The sequence below is a fragment of the Macrobrachium rosenbergii genome, chromosome 10 (assembly GCF_040412425.1).
Source record: "Macrobrachium rosenbergii isolate ZJJX-2024 chromosome 10, ASM4041242v1, whole genome shotgun sequence".
Classification (NCBI taxonomy): domain Eukaryota; kingdom Metazoa; phylum Arthropoda; class Malacostraca; order Decapoda; family Palaemonidae; genus Macrobrachium; species Macrobrachium rosenbergii.
The window spans coordinates 73,109,707-73,137,206 of record NC_089750.1 but is presented as its reverse complement, the minus strand read 5'-3'; the positions used below and the strand labels follow the sequence as shown (position 1 = coordinate 73,137,206).

Below are 27,500 nucleotides of genomic sequence, written 5' to 3'. Positions count from 1 at the left end.
ACTAGGAATAGCATCTCTGGCCGTGATGTGTATTTCATGTTTGCAGCGGGCCCTGAGTTACATGATACACTGCGTTTCCTCTGCCTCGTGAATTTCAGGCCAGGGGGAATTTTTGCCTTTCTCTCCTAACTGCGCCTAGTCGTTATTACTTTTCCAGAAGTTTCGCGGGAATTAATTTTCCCGCAGATTTAAGTCCGCCTGCACGTGAAAGGGGATGAATGAGACTTTGTGTTTTTATTTTTTAACGGGAAAGTACGTTTCTTTTCACTGTTTTTTTTTTTTAGGGAAAGTAGGTGTCTTTTGCTGATTAGAAAGTAATGGTTTTTGCCTTTCTCTCATGACTGCTCCTAGTTATTACTTTTCCTGAAGTTTCGCGGGAATTAATTTTCCCGCGAATTTAAGTCCAGCTTCATGTCAAAGTGGTTAAATGAGGCTGTGTTTTTTTTTTTTTTTTTTTTTTTAAGGGAAAGGTTTCTTTTCACTGTTTGTTTTTTGGGGAAAGTAGGTATCTTTTGCTGTTTGGAAAGGTAATTTTTTTGTTTTTGTTTTAGCTTGATTTGTCTCTTGATAATCTTTTAAAACCTTTTCCTGATTAATTTGATGTTATGAACTGAGATAAATTGTATTTTGTTAACTTTTTCTAAGAATTGTTTTTTAGCTATCTGTATAAAATTTCGTAATCAGCATATCTATATATATAAATGTGTGTGTGTTCGAAATTTCATATTCACACACATATATATATATATACACACACACACACACACACATATATATATATATATATATATATATATATATATATATATATATATATATATATATATATATATATATATATATATATTATATATTATATATACATTATATATATATATATACATACACATACATATACATATATATATATAGTAATATTACTAACAGTGTTGCACTTTGTATCTGCAACGCCTTAAGTAATCGAAGGCACTTTCCCAAGCTTTTAATGAGATTGGTTTTTCAGTGCAGTTCCTGTTTACGTTCTCCGGGGGGCGTAAGAAACAGTACGGCATATTTCTCTCTCTCTCTCTCTCTCTCTCTCTCTCTCTCTCTCTCTCTCTCTCTCTCTCTCTCTCTCTCTCTCTTTGCTATTAACGGTAATGGAACGCAGTCAATTTTCAAGTGCCTTTTGCCATTTTTTTCCACCTGGAGCCGATGTGGTTCTTGTTCAGTCAGAGAATGTGCTTTGTTTTTCGTAATACTCTTGTTTTTGTATAGTGTATCACCTTAGGTTAGTTACGTTGACTGATAAGGTCTTATGCTTGTTCAGGTAGGAAACGTGCTTTATTTTTTGTAACATTATTAGTTTTGTTTCTTCTAACGCCTTAGACTAATCGTATAGAATGCCTTGGAGTGATGGAGATTGCTGCTTATATGGGATTTCAGCTCGTATAGGTTACGAATTCTTGACTTATGTCATCACATTGGTAACGCCTCTTTTTAGTTGTCTGTAAAAGAAAGCTGTTGTGCCGGCTGTGTCTGTGCGTCCGCACTTTTTCTGTCCGCCTTCAGATCTTAAAAACGACTGAGGCTAGAGGGCTGCAAATCGGTATGTTGATCATTCACCCTCCAGTCATCAAACTTACCAAATTGCAGCCCTCTAGCTTCATTTGTTTTTATTTTATTTAAGGCTAAAGTTAGCAAAATGGTGTGGCAACGATATAGGACAGGCCACCACCGAGTCGTAGTTAAAGTTTCATGGGCCGCGGCTCATACAGCATTATACCAAGACCACCGAAAGATAGATCTATTTTCGGTGGCGTTGATTATACGCCGTACAGAAAACTCGATTGCGCCGAAGAAACATCAGCACATGATATGCCTGTTTTCTCTTCGAAACCACTTTCTTTCGAAAGTGGTGGTCTCTCCTATTTCTTTCGAAAGTGGCGACCTTTCTTGTTATGGTGCGGGTATCAGCAAATTCACTGAATTTGTCAGCATTCCTTTTTTTAGTTGCGTTCCTTGAGAGGGAATTGTTTTCTGAGAGAGAGAGAGAGAGAGAGAGAGAGAGAGAGAGAGAGAGAGAGAGAGAGAGAGAGAGACTTTTTCCAGTGAATCTTCACACTCATTTAGCAAACCTCCAACAGTGTTTCAACATTCAGAGAGAGAGAGAGAGAGAGAGAGAGAGAGAGAGAGAGAGAGAGAGAGAGAGAGAGAGAGATATTTACTCCAGTGACTCTTCTCTCTCATTTAGCAAATCTCCATCAACGTTGCAACATTGAACAGATATTTTTCTATTTTTTGTGAGAGAGAGAGAGAGAGAGAGAGAGAGAGAGAGAGAGAGAGAGAGAGAGAGAGAGAGAGAGAGAGATTTGTTCCAGTGAATCTTGTCTCTCATTTAGCAAATCTCCACCAGCGTTGCAACATTCAACAAATATTTTTATCGAGAGAGGGAGAGAGAGAAACACAAAATCATCAGCTTTATGTTTAACGTCAGCGCAAGACCGCAAATGCAATCCGGTTAATGAACCGGCATTAGGCAGCTTTCTGTTTTGTTCTCTTGCTCGGGTCTCGACTCCGCTGTTCATTTTGGGCTGCTTGGGAAATAGAAGTTTGCTCAACATTGTTCATTTTTTATATACACGGGTATTTATGTAAAAGTGCTTTAAGTTACTTTGTTGATATATACACAGGTATTTATATGAAAGTACTTAAATTGCTTATTATATATATATATATATATATATATATATATATATATATATATATATATATATATATATATATATATAGTATATATATATATATATATATATATATATATATATATATATATATATATATATATATATATATATATATATATATATATATATATATATTCGTGTTAGGTACCGAAGAAGTAAATAAATACTTAATAAGTTTTATACTCCGTAGGGGGGTAGTGTCATCAGTGCTCCTCATGCTGTGCACTGTGGGCATTACTTAAGGATCTTTTCAGCGTCCCTTCGGCCCTTCGTTGCAACCTCTTTCATTCCTTTTACTGTACCTCCATTCATATTCTCTGTCTTCCATCTTACTTTCCACCCTCCCCTGATGGTTATTTCATAGTGCGAGGTTTTCCTCCTGTTACACCTTTCAAACCTTTTTACCCTCAGTTTCCCTTTCAGCGCTGAATGACCTCATAGGTCCCAGCGCTTGGCGTTTGGCCTAAATTCTTTATATTCTGTTCTATTCTGCATCCATTCAGCATACTCGTATAGAAGCCAGTGGGTTGGAAGGCTGTTTCTGGGTATGAAAACCGTCCAGTTATTGTACAGATATAAATAGTGAAAGCCAGTAATACGATTTGAATATTTTTGTAGCTATTAACGTGGGAGAGTGAATGGGGACCTTGTTTAATTCATGAGATGCTTCGTGCTTTTATGAATGGGAGGTAGTACGCGCGGATACACGCTCAGTAGTGAGTGTGTGTAAGGACAACTGATTGAATTAGATGGAGGCGGTTTCTGTTATACAATTTTAGTAATGGTGGATTGAATTCAGTTAACTTAAACGCCGATTTGCGAATGAAATTTAAATCAGCAAAGACCACAGATTTATTAATAAGATTTAACTGAGTTCGATCAAGATAGGAAATTGAAGAGATTGGAATAAAAACCACAGATTTGATGAGAATTTAATAAAAACCACAGATTTTATGGGAATTTTGTTTAAAAAAATCCAGGATTTGATGAAATTGCAATAAAAACCCAGAGATTTGATGAAATTGTAACAAAAACCATAGATTTGATGAAAATGTAATAAAAACCAGAGATTTGACGAAACTGCAATAAAAGAAACCAGAGATTTGATGAAAATATAATAAAAACCAGATGTTTTATGAAAATGGAATAAAAAAAACAGAGATTTGTTGAAAATATAATAAAAACAAGAGGTTTGATGAAAATGTAACAAAAGAAAACATAGATTTGATAAAGATGTAATAAAAAACCAGAGATCTTATGAAAATATAATAAAAACCAGAGATTGAATCTAATAAAGACATGAGATTCATTTTGATAAATACCACAGGTGGTTATCGATAAAGACCACGAAATTGATCTTAATTAAGACCGAAGGTTGAATTGAACTGAAGACCACGTGTTGAATTAGACTGAGTTGGAATATGCAAGTGAAGACAACATTGAATTCAATATCTTTAGATAATCAGTTTCTTGGGCGCAATCGAGTTTTCTGTATAGCGTATAATCGAAGCCACCGAAAATAGATCTATCTTTTGGTGGTCTCGGTATAATGCTGTATGAGCCTCGGCCCTTGAAACTTTAGCCACTGCCCGGTTGTGGCCTGTCCTACGTCGTTCCCAGACGCACGATTATGGCTAATTTTAACCTTATAAATAAAATAAAAACTATAGGGCTGCAATTTGGTGTTTGATGATTGGAGGGTGGATGATCAGCATGACAGTTTGCAGCCCTCTAGCCTCAGTAGTTTTTAAGATCTGAGGGCGGACAGAAAAAGTGCAGAAAACAAAAAGACCACGAATTTAATCGAATACAGAACATAGATTGGATTGAATTCAGTTGAAGATCACCGACTGAGTTGAAGAAGTTGCAGAAAGACCATTGTTTGAGTTGAATGAAGATTAAATATTACCGAATGAAGAGACAGATTGAATTTAATTCAATAGATGAACACTGGTTGGATGAATTGAACAATCCCCAAACTGAACTGCTTAAAAACCGTAGAGTGAGTGAGTGGGTGGGTGGGTGAGTGAATGAGTGGGTGAATGAGTAAATGAGTGGGCGGATGATTGAGTGAGTGGGTAAGTAAGTGGGTGGTTGAGTGCATGAGTGAGTGGATGAGTAAGTGAGTGAGTTGGCAAAGTGAGTTAATGGGTAAGCGTATGTATCAGCGAATGAATGAGTGGGTGGGAGAGTGAGTGGGTGGATGAGTGAGTGAGTGGGCGGGGTCTCGGGAAAACATCTACCACCACCCACTGGCCGCTGCCGATGCCTCTCACCTCATCCCCTTTAAAGTCTCGGCTCTCCTCTCCCCCCCCATTCTTTTCCCCTCACTCCTCCTCCTCCTCCTCCTCCTCCTCCTCCTCCTCCTCCTCCTCCTCCTCCTCCTCCTCCTCCTCCTCCTCCGTATATAAGTTTTCGATAGAGTGGGGGAAAGCAAAAGCAAGCAGTGTGTATTTATATGCGCGCGGCCCTTTTGATTAAATGTCTCGTATTGCGCGAAAATGCTTGCGATGATGTTTTGTTTATGTTGATGTTAGCTTAGTTATTGATGTTATTTTAGGTATTGATGTTGATTTTATTGATGTCATCTTAGTCACTGATGTTGATTTTATTGGTGCTATCTTAGTTAATGATGTTGATTTTGTTGATGTTATCTTAGTTACTGATGTTGATTTTATTGATGTTATCTTAGTTATTGATGCTGATTTTATTGCTGTTAGCTATTGATGTTGATTTAAATGATGTTATCTTAGTTACTGATGTTGATTCGATGTTATCTTAGTTACTGATGTTGATTTTATTGATGTTATGTTAGTTACTGATGTTGATTTTATTGGCGTTATCTTAGTTATTGATGATGGTAATAGCTTCCCTTGTGTTTTGTTCAAATATTTCGCTATGGTAGAAGCGGTTCTTAAATACGACTGACCTTGACGGGAGAGAAACCTTGACATTTGAAAACGGTTTAAGGGGAAGGTTTTTGGATGCTGTGATGTCTATGACAGTCCCCCCAACCCCTTTCCATCCCCCCGACCCCCTTTCCATCCCCCTTTCCCGACCAAGTGCCATGCACGGTTGAGGGATGGCCGTTTTTCTGAATGAGAGAGAGAGAGAGAGAGAGAGAGAGAGAGAGAGAGAGAGAGAGAGAGAGATATTTAAAAGAATATTTAAAAGAATTTTTATTGAGCTATTTGTTGTACAAAAGAGAGAGAGAGAGAGATGAAAATTTCCAATGTATCGAGATTCAGTTCTTTTTTGTTTTAACTTGTAGACGAGTGATTGTCAAGCTGAATTAATTTTTTTTTATCGTTGTAGATAAAACAAAAGCAAGGATGCTTTAACTCTCTCTCTCTCTCTCTCTCTCTCTCTCTCTCTCTCTCTCTCTCTCTCTCTCTCTCTCTCTCTCTCTCTCTCTCTCTCAAATAACATTTGTTGAATATTGCAAAACTGGGAGAGGTCGGAATCAGTTTTATCATTATATTGGGCTGCAAAACTCTGCTCTATAATATGATTCATTATATTCATTCATTCTCTCATTCATTCATTCACTCAGTCCTTAATTAATTCACTCATTTACTCGCTCATTCACTCATTCGTTAATTCATTCATTCATTCCTTCATTTACTCGTTCATTAATTCTTTTACTACTCATTCATTCTTTCATTCAGTCATTCATTCACTAATTCACGCAGTCATTGATTAATTCATTCACTTATGCATTCATTCATTCACTCATTCACTCATTCGTTTATTCACTGACGTATTCATTCATTAATTAACTCTTTCATTCACTTACTCAATCGCTCATTCATTCATTCATTCACTCGTTCATTCATTCACTCGTTCATTCATTCACTCATTCGTTCGTTCATTCACTCACTCACTCGTTCTTTCATTCACTCATTCGTTCGTTCACTCACTCACTCGTTCTTTCATTCACTCACTCGTTCATTCATTCATTCATTCATTCATTCATTCACCCGTGGCGGTAGGTTATAAACAGTGACAAGCAAGCTACACGAATTTCCTGAGCTGGCTTCTACGTAATTGGCCCATCCCCAAGTCATTTATGTAACATTATTTATAACAATTTTGAAATTTTTTTTTTAAGGCTCCGTTTGAAATTCAGCTGAATTCCTTTGATTTTGTCCCGTCTCTTTGTTTGAAAGTTTTTGGTTCCGTAGAGAGAGAGAGAGAGAGAGAGAGAGAGAGAGAGAGAGAGAGAGAGAGAGAGAGAGAGAGAGAGAGAATCATTCGTTCTTGAGCAACAGAATATTTTTTGAGACTGATTTTTGTAAGAGAGAATTTTTTTAGAGCATTTTTTATTCGGAAAATTTTTTCAGAGATAATATTTTATATTGGAAAAAATGTTCAGAGCTCGTTTTTATATTAGAAAAATTTTCAGAGTTAATTTTTATTCGGATAAGTTTGCAGAGAATGTTTATTTTGAAAAATTTTTCAAAGACAATTTTTATTTTGAAAAAATTTCAGAGCTAATTTCTATTTAGAAAAAGATTTCAGAGATAAATTTCATTTGGAAAATTATCAGAGATAATTTTTATTCGTAAAAAATGTTCAGAGATCATTTTTATAACGGAAAAAATTTTATTAGAGAAACTAAGTTGGATTTTGAATGATACACCATTAATTTATCCCCCATTGTGAAGATGGCACCTCATGGAATGTTAACCCTTAACATACACATCTTTAAGGTATACATACCGTATGTTGTATGCACGTGGATGTTGGCCCGAATGTTGGGTCATGTGAAGTTTTGGGCCAAAGATGGACAAAGGCCCTTTTGGCCAGGTCAAAAGATGGCCGGAAGTTTGTCAATTAATCCCGTGGGTTGCATCTGCTGTCGCAACTCGAGCGAGGGACGATAAGCGTCCCAACTATATATATATATATATATATATATATATATATATATATATATATATATATATATATATATATATATATATATATATATATATATATATATATACACACACACATATGTGTTTATGTATATAAACTGGGGTGTTCGTATGATATACACACACACACAGGCTCTCTCTCTCTCTCTCTCTCTCTCTCTCTCTCTCTCTCTCTCTCTCTCTCTCTCTCTCTCTCAGGTGTCGGTATAATATTACAGTGTTTACACCGAACCGAGCAATTAACTCGGAAAAAAATATGTCCCCTTCACAAAGTGAAAAGAGATAATTAGTGGTTGTAGTAATGTTGTCGATCAATGATATCCTATTACGTATTTGATATTGAAGCGAGTAGATAATTTGGGTTATCATAACTTTAGAGGAATAAATAATTTATGGGGAGTTTTAAAAATTATTATTATTATTATTATTATTATTATTATTATTATTATTATTATTATTATTATTATTATTACGACAAGGGCCATTGGCATGAAATTCAAACTTCCAAAGAATATGGTTTTCATTTGAAAAAAGTTACAGAAGATGATAAGAAGTGCAGAAAGAGATGATTAATTAAAAAAAAAGAAATAGATAACTCTTAGTAAATAGATAGAAATTTCAATAATTATTCAAATATAATGGAAAGAAATTAATAAATTCATGGATAAGTGGAGAAAAATTTTAATTAATTATCCAAATACAACGGCGTGAACAAAGTTTTCATTATTTTAGTTTTTTTTAGTAGCTTATCGTCTTTTCCCCTCGTTCCAGTCTCACTTAGCTGTCCAACTTCTTGAACGTAACTTTTCATAAATCATAATCGGGCAAATGTATATAAATGGAGAAGTTACGAAAAACAGTGTTGTTGTGTACACATTGTGATATTTCTCTCTCTCTCTCTCTCTCTCTCTCTCTCTCTCTCTCTCTCTCTCTCTCTCTCTCTCTCTCTCTCTCTCAGATCGAAGCCTGTTACCCTTTTCCCTCCCTGCCTTTAAGCCTACCTACCCTCCCCCCTCCCCTTCCCCCCATCCCCACCCCACCCTCTCTGTTTGGGGATAAGCGATTTTATGGCTATACCATTTGTGGGGAATCTCATGAGAGAAACGGGAATTGCTCTAGTCCTAGAACCTCGGTTTTTTTTTTTTTTTTTTTGCGTTTCTGTGTGTGTATGTTTGTTTGTGTGTGTTCGCACAGGAGTAAAAGACTCGGCAAAAACGTCCTGAGTGCTGTGTATTGATTTTTATCATTGTGAAGGATCGTGAAAATGAATAATTTTAGAGGTAGTGTATAAACCTATAACCATTTTTTTTTTGCGTGTATGTGTGTGTGTGTTTATACAGGAAATAATGATACGGCCAAAACGTCCTGAGTACTGTGTGTGTGTATATATATATATATTATATATATATATATATATATATATATATATATATATATATATATATATATATATATATATATATATATATATATATATTTATATATATACAGTATATATATATATATATATATATATATATATATATATATATATATTGATTTATATCATTATATATAAGATATATATAAAATGAATAATTGATTTTATGCTGAAAATGAAGAACCCAGTTACCATTTTATTTTTTTTGGCGTATGTGTGTGTGTGCGTGTGTTTGTGCTTGTTAATACTTTAGGAAATGACACAGTTAAAACGTCTTATCATTGTGAAAGATCGTTAGAACGAATAATTCCAGTGATGCTGTAGAATCTAGATACAGCCATTTCCATCACGGAGAGGAAATGAAAGTTATCAAGAGTGAGATGAGGCAGAATCATTATCATTTCTTCCGGTGAATATCTCAGAGAGAGAAAGAGAGTTTTTTAATTTATTTTTTTTCTTTCCAAGTCTATATTCCTTTTGAAGACGTTCGTGCAACTGACAGCTGGATGAAAGGTTGTTCTATTGGATTCAGAACGAGGAGGCTCTCTGGATAAAAAAAAAAATAAATAAATAAACTGGATTTTAAAAAAATAATATCCAAGATCTGAAACTGGGAAAAAAAAAGGACTTTGGGTAATAAGTGTAACGATTTCGAAATGGTTTTTTTTTTTTTCAATGTTATTCGAATAAGTCAAAGGGGGGATTTTCCGACTGTCTAAAAGAGACTTTGGTGAGGTCTTGAAAAAAAAAGGGGGCTTTCGTGATGTCTAAAAGAGACTTCCGTGATGTCTAACAAGACCTTGATGTGGTCTAAGCATGACTTCCGTGATGTCTAATAAAGACTTTGGTGAGGTCTAGAAAAAAAGACTTTCGTCATGTCTGAAAGAGACTTGGTGAGGTCTAAAAAAAAAAAAAAATTTTCATGATGTCTAAAAGAGACTTTCGTCATGTCTAAAAAGACTTTGATTGGGTCTAAGCATGACTTTCGTGATGTCTTATAAAGAATTTGGTGAGGTCTATAAAAAAAGACATTCGTCATGTCTGAAAAGACTTGTAATGTCTAAAAGATTTTCGTAATGTCCCAAAAAACTCATAATGTCCTAAAACTTAATGTCTAAAAGACTTTCGTATGTCTTAAAACTTAATGTCTACAAGACTTTCGTAATGCCCAAAAAAGACTCGTAATGTCTTAAAACTTGTGAAGTCTGTAGAACGGTCTGTTGAGATTCAGTGTAAGGTTTCATGAGACATGTAGAAATATGTCTTCAAAAATGTCTTAAAATCTTTGAAGTTATACACAGAGGTCTGTGAGAACAGTCTTATAACTTGATATAGGCTAATCTATATAGATGCTTGTGAGAACATTTGGAATCTTAGTAAGGTTTGTGAGAACAATATTGAAACAGGATCAGTAGACAGGTTGGTTAGACATGTCTAGATCTAGTAGACACTTTAAGAAATTGAAATAAGTGTCTCAACACTTGCCGGGTCGTGAGAGAGAGAGAGAGAGAGAGAGAGAGAGAGAGAGAGAGAGAGAGAGAGAGAGAGAGAGAGAGAATGTCCTATGATCTTACAGGCTTTGATATCTGCAGAGAGAGAGAGAGAGAGAGAGAGAGACAGAATGTCCTATGGTCTTACAGACTTTTGACATCTGCACACACACACACACACACAGAGAGAGAGAGAGAGAGAGAGAGAGAGAGAGAGAGAGAGAGAGAGAGAGAGAGAGAGAGAGAGAGAGGACCTATGATCTAACAGAGAGAATTTCAAAACCTGCGTCATTCTTCTGTGTTTCTCAGCAAGCACGAATGGCCGTCCAGCGCATGCGCAGAAAATGGGGGATGGGTTTGGGAGACCCCACATACGACAGGGGTACGGTTTGTATACCTAGGAAAAACACAGATTCCTCTTCAAAATCTTATAATATCATTCTCCGCGTCTCGAATTACCCTCCGAATGAGAGAGAGAGAGAGAGAGAGAGAGAGAGAGAGAGAGAGAGAGAGAGAGAGAGAGAGAGAGAGAGAGAGAGACTTCGAGTGTCGTCTAGATGCAGGGGAGTAAATATGAGAGAGGAAGACGTCTCGTCTCGTCTCGCTTCCTCTGAAAGGTTGTTTGTGTGTATGTTCTTCCCAGATGTAATAAAAATAACAATCATCTTCGTGATGTTTGTGAGCTGCGGAGATATATTGAGTCTCTGTCGTGTCGTAGGGAAGTGGTGTTTCACTCGTCACAGATTGTGTTTAGACTACTGGGTCGTATTTTGTTTTTTTGTGTGTGTTTTTGTGTTTCAGAGTGTTTTTCGTGTTTACTACGTGTATAGATGAGGCTGCAGTAGATTGTCACTCTCTCTCTCTCTCTCTCTCTCTCTCTCTCTCTCTCTCTCTCTCTCTCTCTCTCTCTCTATTATATATGTGTATACATAAATATATACATTATATAAATATGTATGGTTAATGTGATTGTGTGTATTTGTATGTTTTGAAAAAACACTGAAGTCCTTGATACCTTTGGTATGTATGTATGTATGTATATATGTATGTATGCATGTATGTCGTCTCTTGTCTGAAGTATATAGAAATACCCACAATTTCCAGATTTTTTCATAATCCTGGATTACGCTCCACCTTAATATGGGCTTGATTACAGGACCAAATGTTATGAAGCAATGAACGTAATGGAATTAGTGGGTGGAAATTGACCTAAATGATTATGCAGTTGGCGGATATTTGCTTTTGAGGTCCATAAGTCTTGCTTTATAGTTATACATAGGTATACACATGAATACATACATGTATATTTTATATATACATTTTTTCAACCTTCAGCTGTAAAACACCTAACACAGAAGGAGTGTAGATTACCCTACACACACTGGCCAGCAATTTGTTGGCCTTCCTCCGTACTTCCATCCAGCCCTTTGAATTATACACGCCTATAAATAATCTAGCACACTCCATTCTTTCCACATGACCAGACCATCTCAAAGCATACAAATCTACATACTTCACATTCCTCTTTCCTATAGTTTATCTTACAAGCAAACTTTAACCAACAGTTCACCTTCAGATTATTTTATTTGCACTTCTCTTCTGTAAAGGAGAGTTGGTTCAACAATTCCTATACGGACATGTCTCTTACCAGCCTTCTGCGCTCATCCTGCTACCTTTCTTGCTTCACCTATTCATCCTCCTAGTATTCATTTACCCTCATACCGTTACTCTAGCTCACGTTTCCTCTCGTCTTTCTTCTCATGCAAGCTCTTTCGCTTTCAGTAGTTTCCACCTTTTCTGTTCGTTATCCCCAGTCCACTAAATCTTTTGCAAACATCAGTTGTTCCACGCTCCACTCACTATTAATGTTCATATCTCACAACTTTGCCCCCCATAACTTGGCACTTACATTCACTGCATCTCACAACTTTGCTCCATAACTTGGCACTTACATTCACTGCCTCCCACAACTTTGCCCCATAATTTTGCACTCATATCAACAATATATATATATATATATATATATATATATATATATATATATATATATATATATATATATATATATATATATATATATATATATATATATATTCTCTAATACTCTGCTTCCATTACAAAAACTCAATCTCGCCCAATCAGTTTTATATATTTTTTTTTATTTCAGTCACTGGCGGTACCAGTGTCATATTATCACCCAAACTCTCGAAACTCTTGACTGTAGCATTGAGTGACTTCGATAAATAACAATAAAGTTTACAAAAAAGTAAATGACAATGACATTGAAGTTTACTTAAAAGAAAAGTGATGAAATTCCGGTTCCAGGAATGACTCATCGAAGAAAAAAAAAAGAAAATATTCTTTTGATAACCGACATTAAACGCCGAATCTTGCCTTTCCCCCACCCCCACCCCCTTCCCCCTCCCCCCCCACCCCACTCCCATTATCCCTGGAAGCACAGGTTGGTGTAATCCAAAAGATATTATTGGAAAACGATTCCAGCGCTCTCTCTCTCTCTCTCTCTCTCTCTCTCTCTCTCTCTCTCTCTCTCTCTCTCTCTCTCTCTCTCTCTCTCTCTCTCTCCTGTCTAATCCTGGGCACTATTGCTCCCTGGGCTTGGTGTTTTAACCTTCTATCTGGAGTAAGACTGTGAAGCCTGAAGCCTTCTAACCTTCCAACAGACTGAAAGGTCAGACTCTGAAGCCTGAAGCCTTCTAACCTTCCAACAGACTTTGAAGCCTGTGGAGTCTTGTAACCTTCCAGCAGACTGAAATGTCAGACTCTGAAGCCTGTGAAGCCTTGTAACCTTCCAGAAGACTGAAATGTCAAGACTGAAGCCTGTGATTCCTTGTAACCTTCCAACAGACTGAAATGTCAGACTCTGAAGGCTGAGGCCTTATAACCTTCCCAACAGACTGAAATGTCAGACTTTGAAGCCTGAAGCCTTATAACCTTCCCAACAGACAACAGACTGAAATGTCAGACTCTGAAGCCTGAAGCCTTATAACTTTCCAACAGACTGAAATGTCAGACTCTAAAGTCTGAAGCCTTATAACTTTCCAACAGACTGAAATGTCAGACTTTGGAGCCTGAAGCCTTATAACCTTCCCAACAGACTGAAATGTCATACTCTGAAGCCTGAAGCCTTGTTATTTTAATGGTTTCAGTCATTATTATGGTCTTGTCCGGTGTAATGTTTAATAAAAGAATGGATTGGCAACAGGCTGCATTGTGCCGTTTGCCATTTTTTACCTTAAATAGCCATATACACTCTTATTCAACTTAATACTTTTAACTATTACGTATTTTAATTTTGTCTTTAATGTGTGATTGTGTGAATTGACAATTTCGTTGATGATTTTGTGAGTGAATATACCAAAGCTCGCGAAATTGTACTCCCGTACTTGTCGAGACACTGTTGAATAGATTTGAGCAGAGTAAATGTAACTTGTTTTTTTACTGGAATTTAATTTAGCGTCGATAATCTTATTAATTACTTAACTGTTGAATAGATTTGAACAGAGTAAATGTAACTTGTTTTTTACTGGAATTTAATTTGGCGTCGACAACCATATTAATTACTTAACTGTTGAATAGATTTGAACAGAGTAAATGTAACTTGTTTTTTTACTGAAATTTAATTTAGCGTCGATAACCATATTAATAAATTTCTTCTTTCTAATGAACATAATATTCTTTGGAAGCTTGAATTTCATGTCAGTGTTCCCTTTGGTGGGCTTGTTCCATACGAATGGGGTTCATCTTTTGAATAATAATAATAATAATAATGTTGCAGTACCAGAGGACACTAGAGTAGATGAGAAGGAAAGAGAAAAAATTGATAAGCATCAAGACTTGAAAATAGAAATAAGAAAGATATGGGATATGCCAGTGGAAATTGTACCCATAATCACAGGAACACTAGGCACGATCCCAAGATCCCTGAAAAGGAACCTGCAAAAACTAGCTGCCGAAATAGCTCCAGGACTCATGCAGAAGAGAACTGTGCTACTAGAAACGGCGCACATAGTGAGAAAAGTGATGGACTCCTAAGGAGGCAGGATGCAACCCGGAACCCCACTCTATAAATACCACCCAGTCGAATAGGATGACTGAGATAAACAAAAAAAAAAAAAAATATATATATATATATATAATATATATATATATAATAATAATAATAATAATAATAATAATAATAATAATAATAATAATAGTGTTGGCCATGCTTTTATCGTTCTCATTGTTTTGTCTTTACGCATAAATGCCCACACAGACTCGTTTATCTGTCTGTACCTCAGACAGAGAAATCTCCCTCACAGCACTGTTACCACAACGGAACCTCCTTGACGACCGGAAGGAAGGTCAAAGGTCGTCTTAAAAATTATTCATTGACTGGACATTCTGCTGCTACGGTAATGTTTCTCTCACATTCGTGGCTCGTATGTTTCTGTGTGATGTTTCTCGTTATCGAGATGTCTTTGGGGTTAGAGTTTGGAGTGACTGGGTATAAACATATAGACATTCACTGTTTATTTATTTGATATTTAATTAATATTCATTTATTTATTAGAAGTATTCTGTTAATTAAAACTTAGTGAGTCTGGGTATTATTATTATTATTATTATTATTATTATTATTATTATTATTATTATTATTATTATTCAGAAGACGAACCTCATTCATGTGGTTGTGGCGTGGACGGGTGACCGGCAAGAAAAGCCAGCCGAAGATACAGCATAAACTCCCAAAGATCAGTTCTAGAGGGATGCGGGCGTAAGGCTAGCGACCTCACCCCTTTTCGCAGATAGATAAATATGGGATTTCTATCCACTCACTTAGGTGGTCCGATTCTACGGGAGATTCTTAATAAGAGATTCTCCATAATGCGACGCAATTCTCTCTCTCTCTCTCTCTCTCTCTCTCTCTCTCTCTCTCTCTCTCTCTCAAACAATATATATATATATATATATATATATATATATATATATATATATATATATATATATATATATATATATATATATATATATATATATATATATATATATATATATAGTAATGATTGTGTCTTTCCTGCCTAGCTGCCTAGCTGGGGAAATTCTCTCTCTCTCTCTCTCTCTCTCTCTCTCTCTCTCTCTCTCTCTCTCTCTCTCTCTCATAATCCTTCATATTCACCCGCGTTCGATTCCTGAATTAGAGGAGGTAAGAAAAGCAATGGTATGGAGAGAGAGAGAGAGAGAGAGAGAGAGAGAGAGAGAGAGAGAGAGAGAGAGAGAGAGAGAGAGAATGACGGACTAGAGTGATTAGGTCGTCGTCAAAATCTGTGCTAATATATCTTTAATAAAGAGGGAAGGGCCTCGACGAGGTAAAAGGAAAGTATCGATGAGGTAATCTTCCGGTCGAACCAGTCTACAGGTAATTCTCTCTCTCTCTCTCTCTCTCTCTCTCTCTCTCTCTCTCTCTCTCTCTCTCTCTCTCTCTCTCTCTCTCTTTAACATCAAACGGGACGATTAAATGAGAATAATAAAAGACAAAGACAAAGACAAAAAAAAAAAGGAAACAGCTTGTTGGGTTTTATTCGACTCCCAAACTGGCGTTACAGTTTGGTAGGTCAAGCAGTCTGTTGCCAAGGTTTGGGATACCCTTCAGGATTTTTTGTATGGAAGGATACCCTATAGGGCTTTTTCCTATGAAAGTATATCCTACAGGACTTTTTCCTGTGGAAGGATATTCTACGTGATTTTCCCTATGGAAGTATATCCTATTGGATTCTTTTTTCTTTTGAGAGGATATGCTACAGGAATCTTATTTTTTTTTTTGTTAAAGCAAATAATTATTTGTTTATCAGGTCTTTCACTATATATAGGCTAAATATTTTTAGTGCATTTTATTGTCTAGTGGACAATTTTAAGTCTTTTGTTTAAAAAATACTATACAAAACAATGATGATTGTAGTTGTATCGTAACGTAAGTTTGGAAAGAGATATTTCTGTAATTTGCATAAATTATCCATGAATGCAAACAGTATTCCTTCACTATGCCTATCTCTACAAAGCGCATATGGAATTCAACCCTCCTCCTCCTCCTCCTCCTCCTCCTCCTCCTCCTCCTCCTCCTCCTCCTCCTCCTCCTCTAGACTCGTCCAGTAACGAAGAAGCATCATAAAGCGAATGACGTCACGAGGGAAACGGGTAAACTTGACTGAAACGTTACTGCAGATGACGTAACAAAGAATAGATGGCAACCTCGATCTGTTGTCGTTGAAAGGGACCGCCAACCAGACTTGGCCGGTGAGAGAGAGAGAGAGAGAGAGAGAGAGAGAGAGAGAGAGAGAGAGAGAGAGAGAGACTCACAATGGGGCATTCTTCCGATCTCCCGAGTCTGAAGGAATTGGGACATTGCATTGGTGTTTGTGAGGCCGGAAGGATGGATTTCCTCATATTTACGAAGAGGAAAATGTCTCGGGGAACCATTAGCCTCAAGAGAGAGAGAGAGAGAGAGGGAGAGGGGAATAAAACCGCAGGTACTATCACAAGGTTTATCACCGGCCAGATTGACCACAACTCGTCGATGTCAGTGTATCGGTCTAAACATGCATTTCATTCATTCTCTCTCTCTCTCTCTCTCTCTCTCTCTCTCTCTCTCTCTCTCTCTCTCTCTCTCTCTCTCTCTCTCTCTGTACCTTAGGCGAAAATCAACAGTCGTCGCAATATTGCAGTAAAGACTCATCAGGAGAATATTTGCACAGTCTAATACAAAAGATATTAACAAAAACTTTCATATGACTGGGTAATTAATATCAGGATAGTTTAAAAAACTTAAATATGAGAAGTCTGTAAAGTTTCTGTTAATAAATTGTGAAGTGGAAGTTTAATGCTTGCTGTTTACGTTTTTAAGTCTTTTTCATAAATCTGTTTCACGATTTTTGTTACATGAGCGATGACATACATGCACGTACTCATACATACAGTAATACATACATACATACATAACGTATGACATTAGACTCAGTATGTGAGCTTCGGTCTATATAACCTCCGTAAGTCAGTAACATTTTAAAAGATTCCTCTGTCTACAGTACATTAACTACTTTCTTTATGGACGTAACTGCTTTGTTTGAGTAACAGTGGATAAAAGACTCTCTCTCTCTCTCTCTCTCTCTCTCTCTCTCTCTCTCTCTCTCTCTCTCTCTCTCTCTCTCTCTCTCTCCTCGGCACTTTATTGATTCCCAGTGCAATGCAAAGCAAGAAAAAAATATACCCCCTTTGTCGATTCATTAAAAAAGTTATAACACTAACTCTTGATGATAGCGGTTGTTGGGAAATAAGGACGGGGTCACGGACCTTGAAGAAGAAGAAAAAGAAGAAGACAATAATAACCATTAGACAACAGGTTTTTATTTTTAATTTTAAAGATCACTGACGGTTATGAATGTGCCCCGAAGAAAACGGGAAGACTTGAAGAAAATGGGAAATTGGTGGGTGACTGAGATAAAAACGGTGATTCGAGTTGACGTGAGTTTGAGAACGAACGAAAAGAATGTTTTTTTTTTTCTTTGTTTTAACTGTGATTGCGTTCGCACGAGTTGTTCGTTAGGTCCCCCGGGGGCGGGGGTGGGGGGATTTGTTTTCCTCTCGCTGTGTAGTATTATATTCAGAATGTTAAGTGTTGTTTGATAGTTGCAGTGGAATAGAGACGGGAAAGTGTAGTACGAACGAAGCCTTCTGGTTTAATTTTCAGGTGTGTTGAGAGAGAGAGAGAGAGAGAGAGAGAGAGAGAGAGAGAGAGAGAGAGAGAGAGAAAACATTGCATGCCCTTACTTCTGTGTTTGTTTACAGAGGCTTAGCTTGATATTTTTATATCGAAAATCGAAGGTGGGTTATATTTAACCCACCTTTGTTTCCTTCCATCGATTTTTGCGTGCGCGTCTTCTTTCGCACCTTGTTTGCTGTTTTGCTCTGTTCCGAGGGGGAAACAGGAGCTCCTCTTTGGAGGGAGACAGAAACTTCTCTTTCCAGGGGAAACAGAAACCTCTCTTTTCAGGGGAAACAGGAGCTTCTCTTTGGAGGGCAACTTGATCCCGGTTTCATTGCCAAAAGTTGCCTTATAACTCTTAGCGTCAAGTTTGGCTTTGGGACTAGACCGAAGTGCCGAACTTTTTTTTTTCGTGGTTCCGAAAGTCTTTTGTTTATGCACTTGGCATGAATACGATTGGTTGTGCGCGTGTGTATGTGTACAGTATGTATGTATGCATGAATACTATGTATATACATACATTTTATTAATACATATACATATATATTCACACACACATATATATTACATCAGTTAAACCACAGGTGAAGAAGCAGCATAATGGGTGTAGTAGGCCCTGACCGGTTTCGACTTTTATTGCTAAGCCATTGACGGAATTAAGTCGAAACCAGCCAGAACCCACACCTAATATGGTATTCCTCCACCTGCGATTTAATTGATATATAAGAACCACGTGTCATTGTATATATATATATATATATATATATATATATATATATATATATATATATATATATATATATATATATATATGATAAATTCCTAAATACTGACGTGGCTGCAGAGAGAAACCCATTTAAGACGATATTTTAAAGTAATAAAATTAATATTTTGTACGACATAAATCTGTATCTAGAGGGATGTAAATCCGACGAATGTTAAATCCTGAACGATTTATGCGGATTACAAATGTCAGGTTTTGAAATCCCTCGTTTTTAACAGCCTGGGCGACAAATTTTTTTTATTTATTTATTTTTTTTTAAGAAGAATTGTGTAATTGTTAAGTCAGCAAACAAAAGTTTCTTTTCCTGATTTTATCATTATTTGCCATGATTGACTTTTACCCATTTTCCTCTTTTTCTTGTTTTCCCCATTTTTCATTTTTTTTCTTTTCATTTTTTTGTTTTTCCTTTTTTTGTTCTATTTTTTACCTTTTTCCTCCTTTTTCTCTTTTTTTTTTCTCTTTTTTCATTTTCCCAATTTTCTTAGTCCCCTTTCCCTTTTCATCTATTCCCCTATTTCATGTTTTTCCCGTTTCCTTTTTTCCTTTTCATTTCTTTTTTCCCTTCTTCCACTTTCCATTTTTCACCATTTTTCCACTTTTAATGCCCATTCATTGGGGCAAGGAGTCCAGTGCGCGGTGAATGGAATAGCGTTCGCCTTTTCAATTTTCCCTTCTTTTTTTTTTAAGCCGCGGATTCGTTAAGGAAAGTGGGAGTTGAGAGGTTTGTTGGGAGGTGGGGGGAGAAGGGCAGGGGGTCCCGCGATTGTTAAGGAGAGGGGGTTTGTTTGCTATAGGGAATATTTTGGAGGTTTTCGTTGCTGACGAAGAATTTGGATCTGCTTTTATTTTGGGGATGTGGAAATTAGGGGGAGAGAGAGAGAGAGAGAGAGAGAGAGAGAGAGAGAGAGAGAGAGAGATATGAAGTCGAACCTGTAGGCAGAAGGATTTGGTAAACCAGCTTGGAGAGAGAGAGAGAGAGAGAGAGAGAGAGAGAGAGATATGAAGTCGAACCTGTAGGCAAAAGGATTTGGGAAACCAACTTGGAGAGAGAGAGAGAGAGAGAGAGAGAGAGAGAGAGAGAGAGAGAGAGAGAGAGAGAGAGAGAGAGAGTCGAACCTGTAGGCAGAAGGATTTGGTAAACCAGCTTGAGAGGAGAGAGAGAGAGAGAGAGAGAGAGAGAGAGAGAGAGAGAGATAGTCAGAGATCACCTGTAGGCAAAAGATTTGGGAAACCAACTTGGAGAGAGAGAGAGAGAGAGAGAGAGAGAGAGAGAGAGAGAGAGAGAGAAGATAGTCAGACCTGAGATCAGAGGATTTTGAAACCAACTTGGAGAGAGAGAGAGAGAGAGAGAGAGAAAGTCGAACCTGTTGGCAGCAGGATTTGGGAAACGAACTTGGGAAGAGAGAGAGAGAGAATTTGAAGTATCCGAAGATAGTCAGAGATCAGGTGTTTCCTAAGATCTAGATCGGAAGTTTCGTCAGATTGGCAGAGATTAGAAGTTTTCTAAGATAGTCAGACAGAGATCAGAGATTTTGAAGTATCCTATGTTAGTCAGATTTAGAAGAAGTTTCCTAAGATGGTCAGACAGAGATTAGAAGTTTTCTAAGATAGTCAGTCAGAGATTAGAAGTTCTAAAGATAGTCAGAGAGAGATTGGAAGTTCTCTGAGAGTGTCAGAGATTTGAAGTATCCTAAGATGGTAAGACAGAGATTAGAAGTTTCCTGTGATAGTCAGAGATTTGAAGTATCCTAAGATAGTCAGACAGAGATTAGAAGTTTCTCAAGATAGTGATTAGAAGTTTCCTGAAATAGCCAGACAGAGATTAGAAGTTTTCTCAGATTGTCAGAGATATGAAGTATCCTATGATAGTCAGACAGAGATTAGAAGTTTCCTGAAACAGTCAGACAGAGATTAGAAGTTTTCTCAGATTGTCAGAGATTTGAAGTATCCTATGATAGTCAGACAGAGATTAGAAGATCTCTAAGATAGTCAGAGTTAGAAGTTTCCTGAAATAGCCAGACAGATTAGAAGTTTTCTAAGATAGTCAGAGATTTGAAGTACACTCTAGCCATCCTCTCTCTTTCGTTCAAGTTTTTTTTTTATTTGAATTACAAATTTACCACAGTCAGACTCAACCAACAAATTTCCTATTTTTCCAAACTTCACTCGTACACTATAGCCTAATTTGCCCAATTAAACTAATTTATTGGAAGAAGGAAAAAAGTTTTCAGGATTTCAAACATACGTGGAAAGTGTTCCTTTCAATAAGGACAAATTTTTCATACCTATGTTAGGTTTCCGGGACAATTTTCCTTTTTCACTTTCTACATTAAAGTGAGGTCCTTTCCTGGGTTCACTTACAGTATATATTTATAAAGAATTACTACTCATTTATTTTAAGTTTGGCGTGAATCGGTCTGCTTATGGATAAATATTTTGTGATTATTCAATTTCCACTAATGTGTTCTTGAAGGAAACTTCAGCACCCTGGTGTTGATCACAATTCGTTATTTGCACCTCTCTCTCTCTCTCTCTCTCTCTCTCTCTCTCTCTCTCTCTCTCTCTCTCTCTCTCTCGCTTGAAATTCCTCCTCGCCATTGCAGAGGGAATTTACGCCCCCCATTCCGAGAGGAAAGGGAAACAGACGAATGGAACTCGTTGTTTGCAACGCTGTTTTGTTCACGGGTAGTTACCTCCTTGAAGTTTCTCACCCACCGGATAAAATATTGTGAGGAGGAGAGAGAGAGAGGAAATGTCTTCTCTCTCTCTCTCTCTCTCTCTCTCTCTCTCTCTCTCTCTCTCTCTCTCTCTCTCTCTCTCTGAATGGCCTTGGGTAACTTCAGCCAAAAAAGCGCAGGGCACCATTTGTTCTAACCCGGGTTCAAACCTCGGCCTACGACGGTTGAAATCGAGAGAGAGAGAGAAAGAGAACCATCTCTTTTTCCAAGAGCAAACAACATCAGGGCCCCAAGAGGCTTTTTTTTTTTTTTTTTTTTTTTTTTTTTTTTTTTTTTCCGGATCAGATTTGGTCACGTATAAACGTGGAGAGATGCCATTTATATATGATCCTTATTATTGCAGTGTATACAGTGGTATTATTTGCACTTATTTAATCCCTGATTTATCGAATTTCTCTTCTATTTTGACTTTCGCGTGTGCCATGTGAAAGGAGAGAGAGAGAGAGAGAGAGAGAGAGAGAGTGTGTGAGAGAGAGAGGGAGAGAGAGAGACGTCTGTTTGTTTGTTTTCTCTAAATTGAAAATACTGAATACGAGTTTCACGTAATGAAGACATATCATAAAAGAGAGAGAGAGAGAGAGAGAGAGAGAGAGAGAACATACGTCTGTTTTTATCTAAATTGAAAATACTGATTACGGGTTTCACGTAATGAAGACATATCATGAGAGAGAGAGAGAGAGAGAGAGAGAGAGAGAGAGAGAGAGAGAGAGAGAGAGAGAGACGTCTTTTTTTTTTTTATCTAAATTGAAAATACTGAATACGGGTGTTAATGAAGACATATCATGAGAGAGAGAGAGAGAGAGAGAGAGAGAGAGAGAGAGAGAGAGAGAGAGAGAGAGAGAGAGAGACATACGTCTGTTTTTATCTAAATTGAAAATACTGATTACGGGTTTCACGTAATGAAGACATATCATATCAGAGAGAGAGAGAGAGAGAGAGAGAGAGACATACGTCTGTTTTTTATCTAAATTGAAAATACTGATTACGGGTTTCACGTAATGAAGACATATCATGAGAGAGAGAGAGAGAGAGAGAGAGAGAGAGAGAGAGAGAGAGAGAGAGAGAGAGAGAGACGTCTGTTTTTTTTTTATCTAAATTGAAAATACTGAATACGGGTGTCACATAATGAAGACATATCATGAGAGAGAGAGAGAGAGAGAGAGAGAGAGAGAGAGAGAGAGAGAGAGAGAGAGACAGAGAGAGAGACGTCTGTTTTTATCTAAATTGAAAATACTGATTACGGGTTTCACGTAATGAAGACATATCAGAGAGAGAGAGAGAGAGAGAGAGAGAGAGAGAGAGAGAGAGAGAGAGAGAGAGAGAGAGTCTGTTTTTTTTTTATCTAAATTGAAAATACTGAATACGGGTGTCACATAATGAAGACATATCATAAGAGAGAGAGAGAGAGAGAGAGAGAGAGAGAGAGAGAGAGAGAGAGAGAGAGAGAGAGAGAGAGACATACGTCTGTTTTTATCTAAATTGAAAATACTGATTACGGGTTTCATGTAATGAAGACATATCATGAGAGAGAGAGAGAGAGAGAGAGAGAGAGAGAGAGAGAGAGAGAGAGAGAGAGAGAGACATACGTCTGTTTTTATCTAAATTGAAAATACTGATTACGGGTTTCACGTAATGAAGACATATCATGAGAGAGAGAGAGAGAGAGAGAGAGAGAGAGAGAGAGAGAGAGAGAGAGAGAGAGAGACGTCTGTTTTTTTATCTAAATTGAAAATACTGAATACGGGTGTCACATAATGAAGACATATCATGAGAGAGAGAGAGAGAGAGAGAGAGAGAGAGAGAGAGAGAGAGAGAGAGAGAGAGAGAGAGACATACGTCTGTTTTTTATCTAAATTGAAAATACTGATTACGGGTTTCACGTAATGAAGACATATCATGAGAGAGAGAGAGAGAGAGACGTCTGTTTTTTTTTTATCTAAATTGAAAATACTGAATACGGGTGTCACATAATGAAGACATATCATGAGAGAGAGAGAGAGAGAGAGAGAGAGAGAGAGAGAGAGAGAGAGAGAGAGAGAGAGAGAGAGAGAGAGACATATCTGTTTTTATCTAAATTGAAAATACTGATTACGGGTTTCACGTAATGAAGACATATCAGAGAGAGAGAGAGAGAGAGAGAGAGAGAGAGAGAGAGAGAGAGAGAGAGAGAGACATACGTCTGTTTTTATCTAAATTGAAAATACTGATTACGGGTTTCACGTAATGAAGACATATCATGAGAGAGAGAGAGAGAGAGAGAGAGAGAGAGAGAGAGAGAGAGAGAGAGAGAGAGAGTTTCTGTTTTTTTATCTAAATTGAAAATTGAATACGGGGTGTCACATAATGAGGGGGCACAGGATTTGGGTGTCTGACACCAAACAGCTTAAGCGATTCTTCTTGTAGATGCCACGCCAAAATTGAATTCGTGACAGTTCCCTGTGGCTTGATATGCCTTGAGAGAGAGAGAGAGAGAGAGAGAATCTTTTCCTCATTCGTGTTCTTTTTGATGAAGTTTTCAGATTTTTTCTTGAGGGAGCTTATTTACTTAAATGCTACTGAGGCTAGAGGGCTGCAAATCGGTATGCTGATCAGCCACCCTCCAGTCATCAAACATACCAAATTGCAGCCCTCTAGCCTCAGTAGTTTTTATTTTATTTAAGGTTAAATTAAACCATAATCGTGCCTGTGGCAACGATATGGGACAGGCCACCACAGGGCCGTGGTTAAAGTTTCTTGGGCCGCGGCTCATACAGCATTATACCGAGATCACCGAAAGATAGATTTTCGGTGGCCTTGCTTACACGCTGTAGCTGCTGTACAGAAAACTCGATTGCGCCGAAGACACTTGGGCGCATTTTTTAATTGTTTTCCTAATATGCTAAGATTTTTAGATTTTTTTTTCCTGATAGATCAGTAAAACTAAGATAATAGATATAAGTTACAAATTTACCTCGTGTGGTGTTGAACTAAAATCAGAGGATAACCTCACGTTCCTGGCCAGTTTTACTTGGACGTGTGTGAGAGAGAGAGAGAGAGTGTGTGTGTGTGTGTGTGTGTGTGTGTGTGTGTATTACTAAACTCGTACACTCTGCTCTTATCTTCACAAACAAACAAAAGTCATCCGTTGCTTTCACCACGTAAACCCATAGTTAAGGGCCGAATCCCATGAGAGAGAGAGAGAGAGAGAGAGAGAGAGAGAGAGAGAGACTAGAGAGAGGAAAGATAGGAAAAGCTATAAAAGGAAAAATAAAATAAAAAAAAAGAATGCAATACGTACTTGAACAGCAAGAGAATTATTATGTAACTGAAGAAAGCAATTGGTAAATATATATATATATATATATATATATATATATATATATATATATATATATATATATATATATATATAGAGAGAGAGAGAGAGAGAGAGAGAGAGAGAGAGAGAGAGAGAGAGAGAGAGAGAGAGAGAGAGAGACGATCCGGGAAAAAGGGAAAAGCTATAAATTAAAGTAATAATAAAAGAATAGAAAGTGATACGTACTTGAATGGCAAGAAAATTATGACGTAACTGGAAAATGCAATTGACAGTACTGTATATATATGCGAGAGAGAGAGAGAGAGAGAGAGAGAGAGAGAGAGAGAGAGAGAGAGAGAGAGAGAGAGAGAGGAGGGGGAACAAAAGGCTTAGTCAAGCAAAACTAATTCCTTACATAGCGAAGAAAGGAGAGAGTGTATAGAAAAGCATTCTTTCCGAGATGAACCGGCCTAGCCCAGAACACTATCAAGTGGGGGAGGCGATGACTAGAAGCGTACAAGGCGTACAGAGCATCCAAAAAGTATTCGAGGCTTACAGAGCATACAAAAAGCATACAAGGCTTACAGAGCTTACAAAAAAAGCTCTCTGCAGTACACATGAAGATTGCGTGTATGCCTTCCGACACCAAGAGGAGGGAATTACCTTTTAAAGCTTTTTTTTTTTTTTTTTTTTTTTTACGATACTCTGGACTAAAGAGCTTCGTCAATTCTCTCTCTCTCTCTCTCTCTCTCTCTCTCTCTCTCTCTCTCTCTCTCTCTCTCATAAAAATAAAACTCGTGTGTATAATGTGATTACAAGTATCCGGTTCGTGTCTCTGCAAAAGAGGATTACCATAATTATATTTACCTAAAAAAAAATTAGAGTCATATTGCTGTTCCATTTTGCCATGTGTTTAGGAGTGCAAATATCTCCGCTGTTTTTTTCGCATATTGGCTCCTACTTTTAATTCTTGGTCTTAACTATTATTTATTTTAAGTTTACCTGTTTTCGGTAATAATATAGTTAAATGTTCATTTGTATATATATATATATATATATATATATATATATATATATATATATATATATACACATACATACATACATACATACATACATACATACATACATACATACATACATACATACAATGTGTATGTATGCACGAGTGTATGTAGTTGTGAGTGTATAAGTATGTATTACTTTACGTATAAATACGCATAACTATGTAAATAATGTATAAATTATTAAACAGTCTTTTCCATATATTTCATCAGAATCCTTAAATATGTCTTACAATATGATGAAATAATAAAAAAAAACAATCTGTAATTTCTGTCCTCTATCTCCTGCTAGACTAGGTACAATTAAAATTTTAAAAAACTATCGAAAGCATTATAGACGTTTTGATAATTTCCTATTTGTCCTTAAAAATACAATGAGACTAATGTGTGGTTATATTAAATACTTCAAAATTATAGTAATCTGTTGTTACATAAAATTTTAATGATTATTTCTTATTTTTTAAATCCTTTCTACTTTTATTATACGCCCAGCCGCTGATCCCGCCTCTTCTGTTTGTGTCTTTTCAGGAGTTTGCCACCCTCACGAAGGAGCTAAACGGAGCTCGGGAACAATTATTGGAACGTGATGAGGAGATTACGGAGTTGAAGGCCGAGAGAAACAACACAAGGGTGAGTGATGTTGTTGTTATTATTATTATTATTATTATTATTATTATTATTATTATTATTATTATTATTAATGGTGGATTATTCTACTTGTTTGTACTACAATATGTTGCCTACTGGGAAGCCTAACGTCGTTACCCAAGCTTTTACAAATCATTTTAATGCATCGGAATATCAATCAGTTGTCAGCTCGATGAAACGGATCATGACCCAAAGCCGCCGAACGTCCTGCGAATCTCCCGGGTTTTCACGGCGAGTTATTTCAGTGCTATTAAAAAAAAGATTGTGTGAATTTTGATCTATGTCACTGCTTATAAATAACCGGAGATAAATTCCTATAAGACTGAAAACAGTAGGTCTGAGAGAGCTCTCTCTTTTGTGTAGGTGAAGAGAAGTGTGGGGGAGTCATGAAAGAAGGATAAATTTACGCACAGACCGTGAGCAGTAATGCTCGATGGAACCGTATTAGTAGCAGTTTCAGTGGGGTTAAACAGTTATTCTTTCTTAAAGAACAGCATGTGGAAAAAAGTATAGAAAAAAGCAGTCCAGATGCTTATTATTATTATTATTATTATTATTATTATTATTATTATTATTATTATTATTATTATTATTATTATAGCCACCTGTACTAAGTAATTTCTTTTATGATTATTTGGCTTCAAGTTCCATTTTTAGTGAGGGATAGAGAAT

General features: G+C 36.8%; 1 protein-coding gene across 5 annotated transcripts in view; it reads left to right on the top strand.

Annotated features, from left to right (window-relative positions):
- Positions 1-27,500, top strand: part of LOC136842865 (liprin-alpha-1-like) — a 120,950-nt gene that overhangs the window by 9,608 nt on the left and 83,842 nt on the right. For all 5 annotated transcript variants that reach the window (XM_067110744.1, XM_067110746.1, XM_067110747.1 and 2 more), the window contains exon 2: positions 26,709-26,810. In XM_067110744.1, coding sequence (XP_066966845.1) covers positions 26,709-26,810 — 102 coding nt within the window. The remainder of the gene's footprint in view (positions 1-26,708; positions 26,811-27,500) is intronic.